This window comes from Rhinatrema bivittatum, chromosome 7 (assembly GCF_901001135.1).
Source record: "Rhinatrema bivittatum chromosome 7, aRhiBiv1.1, whole genome shotgun sequence".
NCBI lineage: Eukaryota > Metazoa > Chordata > Amphibia > Gymnophiona > Rhinatrematidae > Rhinatrema > Rhinatrema bivittatum.
The window spans coordinates 166,636,025-166,653,677 of NC_042621.1; the positions used below are offsets into that span (position 1 = coordinate 166,636,025).

Consider the following 17,653-nt stretch of genomic DNA (forward strand, 5'->3'; position numbering starts at 1 on the left):
TATGAAATATCAGAAAGGGCTACATTATTAGTATCATTTTTTTTTTCAGAAAGTGGTTTAAATTTGGTTATGAAAAGTAATTTTAGGAAATCTAATGTTTTATTTATGGATCAAACAGTAAGGATATTTCCACACCTGGCGAAATCTACCCAAGAAAGAAGGAAAGGGTTTCTGGCCTTACACCAGGATACCCGTGCTATAGGAGCAACATTTTTCTTGACATTTCCTTGCAATAAGGATAGTTTTGTTTTCTTTATACCAGAACAACTAAAAGCTTTTCTTGACTGTAAAATCAGATTTGTCATCCATATAAAATGAGGCAAGCTGTCTTTAAGCTATGTCATTTCTACTTCTTTTGTATCTTTTAAATTCTCCTATAGCTGGCTGACCTCCCCCATATTTGTGGTCTAATGGGTATATTGATGTTTCTTTTTTCTAAAAGAGGGGAAAATAATTGCTTTGGTTTTTGTTTCTTTTTCTTGTAATGTAATGTACCAAGTTGCTGACACAAATGTATTAAATAAAATAAAAGACTGGTTTCCTTCGACATGATGGTGGTGTTAAGTACTAATTGTACTGAGGTATAGTCCAACAGTTGATTTTGAGTTTGGACCCAAGATGTAGAAGGTATTCAAAACAGCTTATGTGTGGAATACAAGGGATTTAGGCCCTTTACTAACATCAGATTATAAACTTCCTGCATTTGAAACCATACCACCTCAAAATGGATTCCTTTCAAGAGGCCAGAAGGACTTGAGACATTTCATCTGAAAAAAAAAAAAAAAATGAGTCCAGGCCATGAGGGATAGGGACTGTATGCTAGGGTTGGTGCAGCAACAATCCTCAATTTTATATGATTAAGTTTTGAAAAACATCAATCAGATTTGTTTCCTGAAGGATAGTTCCTGCAGAATCATAAGACAAATATTTCTTGGCCACAGAAAGGGAGCTGTAAGTATTATGGTTCCTCAAGCCTTTGAGTTTAAGTTTTTTGCTAGTAGGATTATTAATAAATAAGCATAAAGAAGACCTGAATGCCAAAGAATGTAGACGGTGTCTGCAGGTAGCCTGCTTTCTGATCCTCATCATCTCCTTTTAGAGCAGAAGACTGATCTCCTTCTGGTCAAGTGTGATAAAAACAGATCCGATTTGGGAGTACCCCACTAGAGGAAGATTTTCTCTGCCATGTCCTGGTCCAGATACTACTCATGGGAATCCGGGTGACAACTGTCTGCAAGGACATTGCCTTTCCCCACCATATATTTGGGGGTGGGAGTAAGAAGAGGCTAGAGGAAGCGGAAGAGACTATAGGAAGGTGGTAGAAAGGAAGAGAAGGCTGTAAGAAGAGAGGGAGAAGAGGTTAGATGGGAGGAAGAGGGTTACAGGGAGGAAGTGGGAAAGGGGAAGAAAAGGCTGGCAGACAAAGAAAAGCAAAATCCCCCAAAGAGCAACCAAAGAAAGAAAAATAAAGGGATTCAAGATGGCTGCCATTAAGCATAGTGGGCTCCTCAGCTCCTTTGTATTTTTTTCCCCTTTTTCTGTTTCTTACCATTATGGGGTACAAGAGAAAGGCTAGGCCTTTGTTGTTTTTGGTTTGCTGCCACTGGAGAGGAAACCATTGAATAGTTTGGTAGGGAAAGATGAGCTCCTGTCTGCTCTTGGCCATCTGCGTCACTGAGCCCAGTGGTTAAACGCTTCTGTTGGGTCTTGATACTTGACATGTATCTGAGCTGCAATGGGATGAGTCACTTAGTGATGATGCACCAGTGATAGTTCTGAAGTCATGGAGTATGGAGAGGCAGTGTGCAGCAGCATTAACTGACCAAAACAATGCCAAGGATCCCCCTGTGACCTGTGCTTCAATGAATGAGGGTAGAAAAGCTGGAATTCAACCTGTTATTCTTGAAGACTACTTCCTTGCTATAGGCTGCACAGAGGAGTTTCAGATTGGTGAGACCTACTGGGTTTACCCTAGAATCCATATGGGACACCATACGGGGTTTAGTAAGCACCATAAATTCACAATTAATCCCTTTAATGGAGAAGAATGTGAATTTTAAAGAATGTATTCAATCTTTAGAAGCCTCTAAAATTGTGGACAAAAAATTACTGGCTTCATAGTGAGATTAAGTAAAATTGGTTCATGAGACTATGATTAAAGAAAATTCTTTTGTCAGCAAGAATGGAGAAGCTGGAGAATTTAATTAGGAATAGGAATCTACTTTTCATCACTTTTCCTAAATTACTATTAGTTTCTCCTAAAGAGATGCCTAAAAGATACCTGGTTGAAACTCTAAAAGTGCCTGAACAATCTAAAATATAGTGTCTTCTTCCTTTTAAAAGAAAAGACGAGGAATTAGAAGGCAGTCAATAGGAACTGTCTCCCATTACTAATGCTGAGAATAAATTGGTTATAACAACTATACCTGAGACTTCGGACAGGGCTTTAGCTAGTGTCTCTGGCTCTTGAGCCAGACAAGGACTGGCTCTTCAGACTGTATTTTAGAATGGGAATGCTACCTTCTTGCAGATTAAGGTTAAAGTATTGCTGCACAGACCCAGAAGAAGCGTAGACAGGTTCTCTTAATGAGACCAAACGTTGCATCTAGGGGGGCAAAGTTTTTCCTTAAATTTCCTTTTAAATGCTATATTAAACATAGCAATGTTATATATATAAACCACATACTTTTTCATCTTCCCAGCTGTCTTGCTTCTTAAGTGACATTTATTTGATTTATATTCAAGCCCTATCCTCAGAGGGCTCATAATCTAAGTTTGTACCTGAGGCAATGGAGGATGAAGTAACTTGCCCAAGGTCACAAGGAGCAGCAATGGGATTTGAACCCTGGCTTCCTTGGGCTCTAGCCCATTGCTCTAACCAAATTTGTATAGTTAGACCTTTCCATGTCGCATCTTACTGGACCTATCCTAAATCTTTGGACTTTACTGGTCAGAACCATTCTTAATTTTGTGATAAGCCACAATAGCTCTACATATTTTTACTTTTTTTATATATATATATATTTCCTTTGGATTGGATCTTTTAATCTCCTTTCATTGAGGACTTGATGTTAGAATTAAATGTGATTTTTTTTCTTTTGTTTTGCTTCTGACTTTTTTTTTTTTTTTACTTTTGACTTTTTTCTTTCAAGATTGTATGTCTTGGACTGTAACAAATTTGCATAAATACAAATTTATTTATTTTTTTTAAAGTACATTAAAAGTAAACAAATACAAATTTATAAAAACATTCTCTTCCCAGGCTTCTTAAAAATTGGGCTGTGCTCAACTTTTCTACATTGTTTTCCACTTGTGTTTCTCGATAACTTTTCATCTACATGTTTGCATAAAACTTATGACAAATGTTCTACATGAAGCTAAATATTTTTTTTTTATTTCCCACAAAAATATTTACAAAGCAAGAAATTCACTTTTTGTACTCCCCTTTGAGGTTGCATACATTGCTTTGGATGACAGAGGAGGCTATCGATGAATATGCTACAGTGGCTGCCACAGGACATTATGGGCTTGAAAGAGGCTATCTGCTCTGTCAAAAGTAACATCAGAGGTTACCTTGCAAAGCAAATACCACAGAGATCAAGGCTGTGATGAGTGTTTATATAACTAACAGAATGTCACAGATCATTTCCACGTAGCCTTAAACATTTCCTTTTTCAAGATTACAAGACTTTGCTGCTTGGGCATCCAGGCTCCATGGCTGATATCTTTAATAGCAATACAAAGATGGGAATTATGAGAGGCTGAGGAAGGTACTGGAATGAAGTGAGCCATGAAAAATGTCAAATGAAAGGCCCCATTTGTCAGGGGGAGGTCCTTCCACTGGTTTGGACAGAATCTTATATGATTGGTTTACATGAACTGGCAGAGAGCTACATGTTCGTGACTTTAGAGATGTTATCCTCCTATTTTAGGTGAACCAGGATCAAATTTGATGCACAAAGCAGACATTACAAAGCAGACAGAATATAACTGCACACTAATATGTAAAGAAAGTGAAAGCTGATGACCTGGTAACAGGTGTTGTCCAAGAGCAGCAGGACGCAAGTCCTCACAGGTGGGTGATGTTACCTATATAGTTTGGGCAGTGAAGGTTACCACAAAGCTAAATATATGCACAGGGCTCCTTCAGTTGCTAATACAGCTAATTCTGAATATGTGATCCAACTCCAAGGGGAGGAGAGGGGGTTCTGTGAGCACTTATATACTGCTGTCCCCAGAACAAACCTGTTACATGTAAGCAACTTTCACTTTTTCAGACGACAAGCAAGATGTGGTAGTCCTTACAGGTAGGGAATCCCTAGCTACAGACTGCCCCTAATGAAAAAGAGGAAAATATAACCAGACAAAAAACAATGCCAACAGTCAGAAGATGTATTTTTGGCAGTAACTAATCAATTTTCTCAAATTTTTTTTAAGGACAGCCTAGAAACAATAATGGACACTATCAGGATGGAGTTGGATTCTAAACCTCAAATAGAATCTGCAGGACAGATTGATCAAACCTACTGCATGCAGGAGTCTTTATCTAAACAGTAACAGAATGTGAATGTGTGGACTGAGTTTCATGTAGCCTCCCTCTATGGAACTCAGCCCACACATTCACATTCCATGGGCTGGGTGTGTCCTACATGACTGGAATGAGAACCAAGTATACTTATGTGTGTGTGTGTGTGTATGTGTATACCCTGTGTGTGTGTGTATATATATATATATATATGTGTGTGTGTGTGTTTGTTTTTTTCTCTCTCATCTTGCTTTGCTCCTTCCATTGTCCAACTGCTTCTGACATAGTCATGTGTTAGATCTGGTAAATTTAAGTGGTTAAGATGAGTGAGCTAGGATGAAAAATTTCAATCCTCTTAAATATAATTTATAGTTAAAAGGGTTTTCTGCATAGCTTTTTCCTACATTGCAACAACACCAAAGATGAATCCTGGGCGTTATAATCACAGAATCTGTAAAACAAAGGGAGTAGGACAAAGGAATCAACATTCACCTCAAAGGTATTTACTCGAAAGTCATTTTTTCCACGGAATAAGAATAAACATGGTGAGACCGCACCTTGAATACTGTGTACAATTCTGGTCGCCGCATCTCAAAAAAGATATAGTTGCGATGGAGAAGGTACAGAGAAGGGCAACCAAAATGATAAAGGGGATGGAACAGCTCCCCTATGAGGAAAGACTGAAGAGGTTAGGGTTGTTCAGCTTGGAGAAGAGATAGCTGAGGGGGGATATGATAGAGGTCTTTAAGATCATGAGTGATGTGACTCGGTTATTTACACTTTCAAATAATAGAAGGACTACGGGGCATTCCATGAAGTTAGCAAGTAGCACATTTAAGACTAATCGGAGAAAATTCTTTTTCACTCAATGCACAATAAAGCTCTGGAATTTGTTGCCAGATGGTTAGTGCAGTTAGTGTAGCTGGGTGCAGTTAGTGTAGCTGGGTTCAAAAAAGGTTTGCATAAGTTCTCGGAGAAGTCCATTAACGGCTATTAATCAAGTTTACTTAGGGAATAGCCACTGCTATTAATTGCATCAGTAGCATGGGATCTTCTTAGTGTTTGGATAATTGCCAGGTTCTTGTGGCCTGGTTTGGCCTCTGTTGGAAACAGGATGCTGGGCTTGATGGACCCTTGGTCTGACCCAGCATGGCGATTTCTTATGTTCTTTGTTGACCTTTTGTTCCAGCAGAAGGATCTATCGAAGACAAGAAGTCCATTCTTCCATGCTGTCTGTATCCATGGTGGGCTGCATTCTAAATGCTCCTATTATTTGCTAGCAATATGTACTTCAGTGTGTTAAATAACAAAGGATATCATACTTAAACTTTAAAAGGGATATTTCCAAGGGTGGTGAACATGAATTTGAAATCTAGAAAAGACAAGTTTTGCTGTACCATTGTTGTTATTGCCAGCCTTCTAGTTATGTCTTGCATTTCCATTTTTTTCTATTTTAAACTTCACTGGAAGGTTAATCCATGTATCCACCACCCTTTTTGTCAGGAAATATTTTCTAATATTACTCCTAGTCTATCCACTTTAAGCATGCCATGATCTCTTGCTCTACAACTTTCTTTTCACTGACAAATGTTTGTTTCTTGTGCATTATTTATACCTTTGAAATATCTGAATTTCTCTATTATCCCTACCCTTTTTCTCTTTATTTAGCTCCTTAAGTCTTATTTTGCTTTTGATAGCCCTTTTTTCAGCTGCCTCTGCTCTACCCACAGTACCTTTCAAGTGTGGAAAAGCGGAATATAAAACAGATAAATAAATAAATATCAATTTGGAGGTACAGCTTTCAGAATTGGAAACATTACTCCAGATGATGTCTCAATGATGTGTACATTACTAATGCTGGGCTAGCTGGGCTCAGCTTAGCCCAGCTATGTAGGCCCGGGCCCCACAGGTTTCTTGAGGGGTAGAAAGTGAGGGGAAGGGGGTTCAGAGAACCCTATGGATGCCCCAATTATGTTTTTTTCCATTTATATTTGATTTGGCAAATGAACCAAACTGAAATAAATATTAAATGAACTGGAAAATGAAACTGCCCTGCCCCAAAAATGAAAAAACCAAATCAAAAATTGTTTTGGTGAACAGCTGGAAACCCCCTCTCCATTTACTACCTGCTCTGATCCGTCACTCGGTCAGCTTCTAACCCAGGCAACACCCTTGGGGCCTACCTTTAAGCTGCTCACTTTGAACCTTATTAATACAAAATTAAAAGTTTTAGGGCCATAATATGCACTGGCTAAAGTAAGAGGCTCAGCTGCAGCTTAAAAAGTGCTGGTACAAAATGATGGACCAGTCCTGTTGCTTGAATTTATATAATTTCTAGTGCTTTGCCACAGCTACAAACAAATGTTAGCAATTTTCATTTATCAACCTGGACTGAATCTACTTAAGGTAAAGAAAAAAATAAATACATGAAATTCACTGAGGTTCTTGGAAATCTGAGTTGCTGCTAAAGTGGCTTGCTTGCTTGACAAGCATGTATATACAAACCTATTTGACAATACTCTGGACAAAAGGATTAAAAGTCACACTATAAGCTGGTAATGGGGACCTCTTGCTATTATTTATTATAAAGAAATGTTGTAAGGAGCAAGCTGAGGGCTAACAAAGAACATCTGGGGATGGATTGTTGTTGCAGTTTCTGACACTAAGGGATGCTTCTACTATTTTGAATATTTACATTCTCCTATTATTATGAAAAAAAGGCAAAACTGTATAACATTGTCAGATAGTTCTCAAGAATAATTTAAAATTAAAATTCCTCGAGAAGCTTTCTAGTTGCAAACTTGTATATTGTCTTGATCAGGCTGCTTACTGGCATTCAGGTTGATTTTTTTATTCCATTTAAAACCATCCTGAGGCAATCTATCTTAAACAATTCTACCACCTTTTCTTTATCTTTTTATATCTTAATGAAAAGCAATTACAACAACTGAGTTTTGAAAAACTAATTAAAAAGACTGTAATTTGTAGTATAAGAGCCCCACAATTTGCATCTATAAAAAGATGATTGTAATTTGGTGGTCTATATCAGAATAAAGTTGTGATAACAAGTATACATCACAAAAATCATCATGATATAGCTAAATAAGAATAGTAAGCTTGGTTGATTGGGAAAGCTAAATTAAGCCAAATGACACATTTTCAAATGCATCCTGGTGGCATTGGAAGAAGAGACATATCCAAATTAACACAAAGTCATGGCAGAGGCAAGCTGATCTCATCCTCCATGACTACTACTGATTAATATGCTCATGTTCCAATCACCAGGTTACACCTCCTCCCTACATACCAACGACCCAACATATAAAGAAATGGTTTATAAAGAGTTCTCTTGAAGGTGTGAGATGAAGCGCAAAACTCAAATATGAACAGCCCTTTGCTAAATTTAGGTCTTTCCATAGCAAACCCTAGTTCCAGTGAGTACAGTTTTGGAGGGAAGATGAGAGAGAGTCAAGAGAGCAACTGAAAGTATGAACAAGCAACAGCAACCCGTTAAAAATAGTTTGTTTTTTTTTTATATTGGACATCCTTTAAAAAAAATAAAAATAAGACATTGTTTAGTACCTCACAGTCTAATAATGCATAAGACAATACTTTTAAGTTAGGGAGGGGAGCCATTTCTGCCAATTTGAGCAGCAATAACAGAGCATTTCCCACATCCATCCTCCATGACAAGCCTGGACAACTATCAAAAGAATTACACCCTGTGGCCATTCTCTTAAGAATGTGTTTTGGAAAGGTAAGAGATTTCCTCCCAAAAAATGAATGTACCCATTATCATCACTTACAAAAGAAATGAAACATCCCATCACTGCAAAAGCTTATTACAGTGAAAAATTGCTAAGCAACAGTTCTCTTTAACATCTTTTTTAAATTCTTTACTTTCAAAGCTTTTGTTATTTTCGAAGAACTGTTTTGAACTGAAAGACAACATTTCTCTTTCACAGGTCATTCTGGTTAAGGTCTTCTATTGGAATATGTATTTTGGAAGGCGAAAGCTCTCTCTGACTGTGGAACCAGAATCTCCTGTGAAAGCTGCAGTCCCTACTAGCAAGACTTGCAGAACACTAACCCATGGGAAAGTGAAGGTTTCATGGAGCTCATGGGAGGCTGCATAGGGAGCTTCCCAGGGGGATCGTTCTGACGACTCTTCTGGTGACGAAGCAGCAGGAGTCGGCCCAACTCTTCACACCACGATGAAAGCAGTGCTGAAAAACAAAAGTGAAACAAAACAAAAGCAAAATTAAATAATTCAAATTCACAATAAATCACAGGTACTCTCCCAGTCTTCGATAATTAAGAATTATTTGCATAAAAAAGAGTATTATCAATTGTGGGCAAAACTGGGGATACAGTTGTTGGAATTTTGATTCTATACTATTGTTCAGCTAGTTGTATCTAAAATCTGCTTTTTAGTATATTATGATTCTCGTAGGGAGCTAATAAGCAAAGTCGTCTCCAGTAGATATTGGCTTCAATAAGATGTGTAATCCCTCCTTGGCCAGGGGTTACCTTCCCAGCCCTGGACAAGACTGGCTTTGCTCAAACATGGTGGGGGAAAGACTTCTCTGGGTCCTAAGGAATGGGGCAGAACCCCTGCAAGGCCAAACTGGGCAGAGGTTACCTTAAATAAAACACTGTCCATACAAACACTGGTGATCCAAAAAGAAAGTTTACTTGCAAAATAATCCGTTCAGCTACTACAAAACAAAGTTCAAAATAGAAATAGCAGAAGAGTCCAGAATACAAAGTTCAAATTCTTCAAAAATTAATCTCCAGATAAGCAGATCTTCCTTATTGTCAGTGTCAGACCAGCCAAAGACAAGTGGGCCATGTCCTTCTGCCAGCCGATGGGAGTCAGAGAAAAAAGTCTCATAGCTGACTTCATGCCCCCTACAAAGGTCTGATGCTGCAGTCAGCTCTTCAGTATTTTCTCTGTCTCAGCAGATGGTACAGACGTATGGACTGCTGCTGTAGCTATGAGTAGGCTGCTCATGGGAACACTTTAGGTCCAGTTTCCCAGTGGAAAACAGGCCATTCCCAGGAAGGTTTAGGCCTAGGTTTCCAGGTGAGCAAAGGCAGAGTCCTGTGGGTATTCCAGGTGACAGTCCAGTTAGACTCTCCCTTTCCCACTTGGAAACAAACTCAGTTGGGGGTCTGATTTCCTGCACCAATGGATCAAGCACTGGGTGTCCCCAATGGCTTTGTTCCCTTGGTGGGCTCAGTAGCAGCAGCAACAGTCTTTGGACCAATTTTCCTGGTACAGCGTGAGCCTAAAAGGGGCTTGCAGCATAACCTTTTCCCTGAACTGCCTCCCGGTCTCCTATGATGTTATGCCAGATTTAGACTCGCTTAGACGTTCAAAGGGGATACCTTCCCCCCTGCTGGCATCTGGTTTCTCTATGTGGGGAAGGGGGAAGGGGAGGTGAGGCACCACAGGTAAGTCTCAGCAGATCAGCTTGCTAGCCAATGCATTCTGCCTGACTTGTGAGTACACAGGTGTCAGGCAGGAGGGATGCACCCTGCCACAAGCAAAACTGAGTGTGTTCAGCAGTTCAACCCAGAGACCCTATGAGGGAAGGCAGCATTTTGGTGCACATAGAACAGGGCCTGGTCAGTGTGCCCATTTTGTAGGATTAGCAGCCACCTTTACTGCCACTCGAGCCAAGAAAAAAAAATTTAAGCCAAGCATGCTAGGTTCTTAACTTCTCTTCCCCACGATAGCTGAATGGAGAAGGTTCATAGGGTGGGCCCTATAGGTTTATCCTCAGGCAACGCACCGTTTGCATAGATCCAGTTTGCTATGTTATTGTTGCAGGTGACCTCCATGCATGTTGTAATTCCTCTGTCCCACCCTCTACCAGGGGAGTAATTGAGGGGACTGTAGATCTGGTTGTCCTCCCCTCTATACAAAGGAAGCTTCCTAGAGGAACCCTTAAGACCAAATTAAGCTTGTGCTACTGAAAATGATTGCAGCTAATTTAAGAATGCTTCAACACTCCTCTGGCTGGGACAGTCCTAAGTAATCATCAGGAAAAGAGAAGGAGATAACCGTGTCTCCTCAGAAAGGGGGGAATCATGCTTTAGAGGTAAGGCTCTTCAGAAAACAGGAGCTGGTGACTCTTAATTCTGGGCATGACCCCCTTCTGCACTCAGAAGAGCAATGAGAGACAATCTCCAAGATAATCATATTCCTGGGTGCTTGCAGTCATATCCTCTTCCCTTCTATAAGTGCTTCCCACTATATCTGATTGTTGGAGATTAGATCTCCTCAGTGTGGGACACCTGATTCCTGCCTGAAGATGACCAGAACTATGAGGGATCTATAGTATCTTCCCAGGGAAGAGAAGGATTACTGGGGGTCTTTAAAAACCACAGTTGGTGGAAGAAAGCAAAATGTTTAGGGATCCCCACAATAGAAAGTCGAAGCTCCGCTTAAACGGTCTTTTTTCCTTTAGTTTCTCTCCCCAGGCTGCTATTTACAATGGCTTTGGAACTTAAATCCTCTTGCATTGGTGCAACATCCCTCAGTGGAGTCCATGGTAATGATGTGCTAAGAGGGAGTCTCGAACCTCTCTACACAGGGACCAGGTTCACAGCTGGTGACTTTCACATGATAGAAATAAGTGATGCTCAGAGCTCCTTTTGGACAGACCTACCATCTGGCCTGATCCGTGCTAGTTCAAGCTAGAGCCAGAGTTTATGGTCGTGCCTCTTGGGGACTCCACCACAAAGCAATAACCATTGCAATCTCGGCCTCGTTGTATAATTTTATCCTCTGAAAGGTGGTGTGGTCCTGGAAGTTTAGGGATGAAAGTTCAGAGGCCACCTAGGCATGCTCATCAGAAGCTTCTCCTCCCTCTACCCAAGATCAGTCTTGGTCTGAAGCCATTTCAGAGGCTACAATTAATGTGCTCAGGCAGCTCTCTTCCTCTAGGAAGTATTCCAGGGCAATGGATTTAGTTGGGGCAGGCTGCTGTGTTCTGGGTGTGCTCTGTCATGGAAACACAGCTCCATTGGATGGTGGAACATGACTAAGGGACTTCCTTGTCCCTTCAGTGTAGGCCTCTGGGACAAAAGGACTAGACTAGTTTGGTCAGTCACAGGTTTTAGAGTTCATTGAAAATAATTCAGGGGTGTACTATTTATTTTAGGTCTCCTACTAGAGGCAGCGAATTGACATGATAGGTTGAGAGGGAACTTATGATCCAAGAAAGCTGAAGCAGGGCAAAACTCCTAGTGGAGAAGCAGTGGGTACGGGTCCAGGTCTAGGGAAAGAGCCAGACTTGGCCATCTAGCATTCCTGAAATTTTGGCTTCTAGCTCAAAAGGAGGCAGCCCAGACAATAGTGGTCAATTTAAATCTAGTTGATGTAAAAAAACTGAGGGAACTAGTAGCTCTCCGGTGCCTTGATAAGTAAGTCAGATTTGGTCTGGGATAGAATTCCCCTGTAGCACCAAGCAGCAACCCACAAGGCCAAGACCATCATCTTACAAATGTTGTGAGCTTTCACTTTTGAGATCCTGATGTGTAAGGACCAGCAGAAGTGGCCTTTGCCCTACTGAAGTCAGGTAGTACACATCCATGAGTGGATTTCAGACCATAAAGTTCGTAGTAAGCAAGTTCTTCAGTCAAAAAAAGAAAGCAGGAACCAGGGAATTTGGATATCTTGGTAGAACCATGACTGACATCTAATCCTTGGTGTCTGTATCTGCCGGAAATCTGTACAATACATGGACTGAATTTTGAAGGTGCAAGCAGGGGTGCTCCTTCATACAAGTCAGAGGATTCTTCTCTAGAAGATACCTTCTGTTCTCTTTTACAACCTTGGCCTTTAAGAGAACCAAGCTACATAGTGAGGGCACTTAATATCAGGGGTTACTGCCTTCAGTGGTATAAAAGCAGACCACGTAGCAGATCTTAGAGTTTGGAGCCTCTATGAGGTCAGTTTACAGAGGAAACAATATTCTCTTCAAACAAAGTAGAGGGATGAAGGCATAACTCACACATTTTTCAGAGGGCAGAGACTTGTTCTTGCTTGTTGCAAGAGAAACAGGCATGAAAGCTCTCTCAGTACTCACTCAGATTAGATACCTTCTTACAATTATTCAACATTACAAGTCCTCTGCTGTGGGAGGTCTCCTTGTCTTGGAGGTGAGCTTAGTTTTGAATGGATTTGGCATCCCTTCCTCTCGAGCTTCATAGGGTAACATTTCTTTGGGTCTTGTTGGAAGTCAGACTCCTTGATGCCTTTGGTAATTTTAAAAGAAAGAATATTTCTGCACCCAATATACCCCGCTTTTGCTTTTTGGAAGGTAGTGTTTCACTACTATAGAAATTGGGCTTTTGTTGCCTGTGAGAAAGTCAGGTGATGTAGGCTGGGATGGCTACTTCAAGTTAGTTGTAGACCACTTTTGAGATGATTGTAGGTGACATTTCTTCTCAGGTCTTTGGTCTATTAATGTGTTCTAGTGAAGCACAATGATTTCTAAGGCATCAATTTCAGGAATCATCAAGAAGAGGAGCACGTGGCCTCTCCTGCAAGTGTCTGCAGGTCTCAGTGATCTCACTTAATGAGGGTGAAGGACTCCTTGTTGGCACAATCATAATCTGTCTTTCCAGAATACAGTGGCAGAGCTACACCCTTGCTCCCTTTGCATCCCTGCTGCAAGTACCTCAGGATAGTTGTGAAAGCAGGGAGAGGCTATGCCTTGGATGCAGGTGTTCTGAAAGCTATCATAGCTTCCTTCCACCTAGACTGGGGGAGTTTTGGTACATCCCACATGTCTGGACTGGTCAGACATGGACAATAAGGAAAGTGAAATTTAAAAACTTATCTGCTAATTTTCTTCCTTTTGTCCTGCCAAATCAAAACCCACTCAAAGAAGTTGCAGCATCAAGGGCTCCTAGTCTGATAAAATCAGAAATCTAACAGTAACTACCATAGCAGCCTATGCTGAAAGCAGCTGGCCTAATTGTGAACTTGGTGTAGGATTTCTGGCAATTTCAGGTTTTGTTTGTGATGATGATATGAAAACCAAAAACAAACAGTTGCCTTTGGTTGCCTTAGCTTTGACATAGGATTCTGAAGAGCTGATGGCAGTACCAGATCTTTATAGGGGGAGGGAAGTCAGCTTTGACCTTTTTTCCTGTCTCTGCTAGCAGGAGGGCACGACCTACCTGTCTGGACTGGTCAGGCACGACCAAAGGAAAGGAAATTAACAGGTAAGTTTAAATTTCACCTTATGCCCTATAAGTTTGCAAAACTTTACCACATTGTTCTTTCCTTCAGCGGTTCTCTGCTGATCTCCAATGTACAGAGTCTCTTGATCTTTCTCACTGTATTCACATGTAAGTTGGTGACCCATGAGAATCATCCCCTTATTTTGGTAGACAGATGCTCCAAGACTCACTTCTCAAATATCCTAGAAAAATTTTTGCTTGCTTTACAGAGGCACTCCAAAGGACTGGAGAAGCAGGCCAGGAACACTTTCTGGTTATTCCCCCTTTTTTCTCAGTCACTTACACACTTCACGGCTTTTTAACTCAGATCGACATATGTCAGTTCCTCACAGACAAAGACTCTCCAGGGCTCATGGGAATTCTAGCTCCACTCTGCGCTACTTGGCAGAAATTTTTATACTCCTCACTTTTCTCCCATCCCCTTTGGGGGAAGAACCACTCTAACTCCATTAAATTACACACAGCCCTTAAACAACCTTCTGAAACTCTTGTGGTAGAAGATTCCCAATAGAAGCAAACAAACACTCCATGATGTCTCTGAATTCTTACTGAACCCCTACTGCTGAAAAATTCTCCCTGTTAAAAAAAACAATTCAATACACTTCAGAACACTTATAGTAGCCAAGCAGGGGCCATAGGTGTTACTGCAAATTATGTTTGTTGTTAATATGAAACTGCTGTATTACTGTGAATACATCCAAATTATAAATGGTGAGGGGGGAGAACAGAGAATATGAACTAGAATGATTATTTTCTACTTCTGCTGTTCAAATATAATATTTCTAGACTAAACTCTATAGGTCAACTGTAACTGTAGGAGGTTTTCCAATGAACAGAATGCTCAATGATATAAGGTGCGCTCAGCAGAGAGCACAGTTTTATCTGCAATTGTACACACATCTTTTGTACATCTACATTACACTATGGGGTAGATTTTTTAAAAAAGCGCGTTCGCGTACTTTTGTTTGCGCAGCAGGCGCAAAAAAAAGTACACTGGATTTTATAAGATACACGCGTAGCCGCGCGTATCTTCTAAAATCCTGGGTCGGCGCGCAAGTCTGCCGATTTTGGGCAGCCGGTGCGCGCCGAGCTGCGCAGCCTGTCTCCATTCCCTCTGAGGCCGCTCCGAAATCGGAGCGGCCTCGGAGGGAACTTTCTTTCGCCCTCCCCTCCCCTCACCTTCCCTTTCCCTACCTAACCCACCCCCCCGGCCCTATCTAAACCCCCCCCCTTACCTTTATCCACGGATTTACGCCTCCCGGAGGGAGACGTAAATCCATGTGCGCCAGCGGGCTGCTGGTGTGCCGAGACCCGACCCGGGGGCGGTTCTGGAGGGCGCGGCCACGCCCCCGGAACGCCCCGGGCCGGCGCCACGCCCCCGGTCCCGCCCCCGACACGCCGCGTCGTTCGGCCACGCCCCCGACACGTCCCGACACGCCCCCTTCCAAAAACCCCGGGACCTACGCGTGTCCCGGGGTTCTGTGCGCGCCGGCGGCCTATGGAAAATAGGCGCGCCGGCGCGCAAGGCCCTGCTCACGTAAATCCGGGCGGATTTACGCAAGCAGGGCTTTTAAAATCCGCCCGTATGGAAGCAAGTTTTATGCAGGAAAATGGTTGCGTAAAACTGTGCATATTAGTTAGCGAGTTCACATGGAAATATGATGTTAATGTATTAGCTATTACCCCCCATGCAGATATGGGTGTAGGCTTAAATTTTGAGCATGAACAAAATACATATTACTTCCTGGACAGAGGTGGAGTAAAGTTCCTGTGGGCAACGTTAGTCAATGGGAGTTCGTGGCACAAGGGTCCTGTACTCAGGATTTGTACACAGAAATTATGCTTTAATCCGATTTCTGTAAAAAGCATAATTTAGGCACATAAATCAGCTTCTTTTTCTGATTAAAAACTGTGCTCAGTCCATGCAAAAGTATGAGGGCACAATAACTCAGGTTTTTGTTCAAATGCTTGTATTTGCGTACTTCAACTCCCAATGCATTGCTGCACCATTAGTTTACTGCATCAGCAGCTCAAATTATTTTGAACATGTGCATGAAGAGACTGTGCTGACTTTCAGTGCACAGTTTTAACACATGGCTCATTACACTGGCCCCAGTAAAAGGAAATCTGAACTGTCCTTGAACAATCTGAATAAACTATCAGCAGTAGAGGAAAAAGATATAGGAGAGCATAACAGCAATAAATATTATTTACTTACAGTTTAAAGTCTTACTGATTAAGGGTAGTAAGCTTGATGATGTATTTAGTTGGGATCACTTTAGGGAAAGTGTAGTTTTTACTTAAACATAAATCTGCCTTGATATTTCCCAGACAAACCAGTAATGATGCTGTGTTCACCTCAAGGCGCTATTCTGTTTACTTAATTTATCCTTAGTTACATTTATTTCCACCGGGAGCATTAGGTATACCACTTACATCAATTTATATTCAGACTTGGGGTGAGAACCAATACATTATAAACAGCTTCAGTGGATGCAGCACAGCACCAGAATACATATGGTTACAATGCCTTGTCCTAAAGATCCCACTATGCAACAAGAGCACAGGGATATAAAATCATTTGTTTATTACACAGTGAGTAGCAGATAGGCATATAAAACTGTAATATGCAGGTATACCGTTCTGCCCTCTGACTACTTACTACACAACACTACCAGATTGTATGCAGAGAATGGACTTAAAACCCTTCTGTACAGTGTATTAGTATACGCTAGTCCTGGGAGAATTCTGCGCTACTGCAGAGCACAACATTTGCGCAGAATTGCCAAATGCAGAGATCCTGGCATGCCACAAACGGAGCATACCGTTTGCAGTAAAGATGAAGTCCCCCAGCGGTTGTGCTTAAGCACCGGTTGTGCTTAAGATTAAGGCCCCCGGCGTGCCGTCGGGCAAAGATGAAGGCCCAAAGCACGCTGAAGAAGGCCCCAGCGTATCGCAAACGAAGTGCGTGCACCATTCGCGGCAAACATGAAGGCCCCTGCGTGCCTCAGGTCGCACTTCACTTGCAGTAAAGATGACGGCCTTGGTGAGCATAAATGTATGTAGAGAAGTGAATGTGTGTTTGTGAGGGGGGGGAAGGGGAGGGTGAGAGAGGGGAGGGGAGGATGAGAGATGAGGAGGTGTGAGGGGGTGAGAGAGAGAGGGGAGGGGGTGAGAGAGAGAGGGTTGAGCAGGAGGGTAGGAGAGAGAGCAGAGGATGTTTGAGTGTGGGTGCCAGAGAGAGGGAGCCTATATGAGGAGATTGTGAAGGAGTGTGTGTATGTGTGAGAGATTGGTAGCTGGTGTGTATGAAAAAGGGATCGTGTGTGAGTGAGGGTGCTGGCCTGTGTGAAGGGACTGTGTGTGTGAGACAGAGCCTGTGTGAAGGAGTGCATGAGAGAGAGACATAGGTAGCCTGTGTGAGGGTGTATGCATGAGAGAGAAAGGGAGCTTGTGAGAGTGTGCACGAAAGATAGGGAGCCTGTATGAGGGTGTGTGTATGTGCACTAGAGAAAGGGAGCATGTGTGTGAGAGAGGGAGTCAAAACGGGGTCAAACTCTGGGAGTGGAGATAGAGAGGAAGGGGTTGAGCCTAGAGATGGAGGGGAGAGATACTGGCAGGTGGAGGAGTTGGGGCCTGAGAGGGCAAAGTAGCCAGGGGAGTAGGGAGAGAGTGTGGGACACTCTTACAGTGAATTTTTAGGGAAATTCTGCTCAAAATATTTAAAATTCTGCATCTTTAAGTAATATCTTTTTTCTGTATTAATTTAAAATGTAATTACTTAAGGACCGTCATGTAAATTGTGTTATTTTGACCAATATAAAGTCTGCTGAATTTTAAGTTTTTGTGCACAGAATTTATATTTTT

The 17,653-nt window shown here is 41.7% G+C and overlaps 1 protein-coding gene across 13 annotated transcripts in view; it reads right to left on the bottom strand.

The window, feature by feature from the left end:
- The window catches only part of ZMIZ1 (zinc finger MIZ-type containing 1), a 1,075,801-nt gene that overhangs the window by 174,666 nt on the left and 883,482 nt on the right, over nt 1–17,653 (bottom strand). For all 13 annotated transcript variants that reach the window (XM_029609503.1, XM_029609504.1, XM_029609506.1 and 10 more), the window contains one exon: nt 8,616–8,751. In XM_029609503.1, the coding sequence (XP_029465363.1) occupies nt 8,616–8,751 (136 nt within the window). The remainder of the gene's footprint in view (nt 1–8,615; nt 8,752–17,653) is intronic.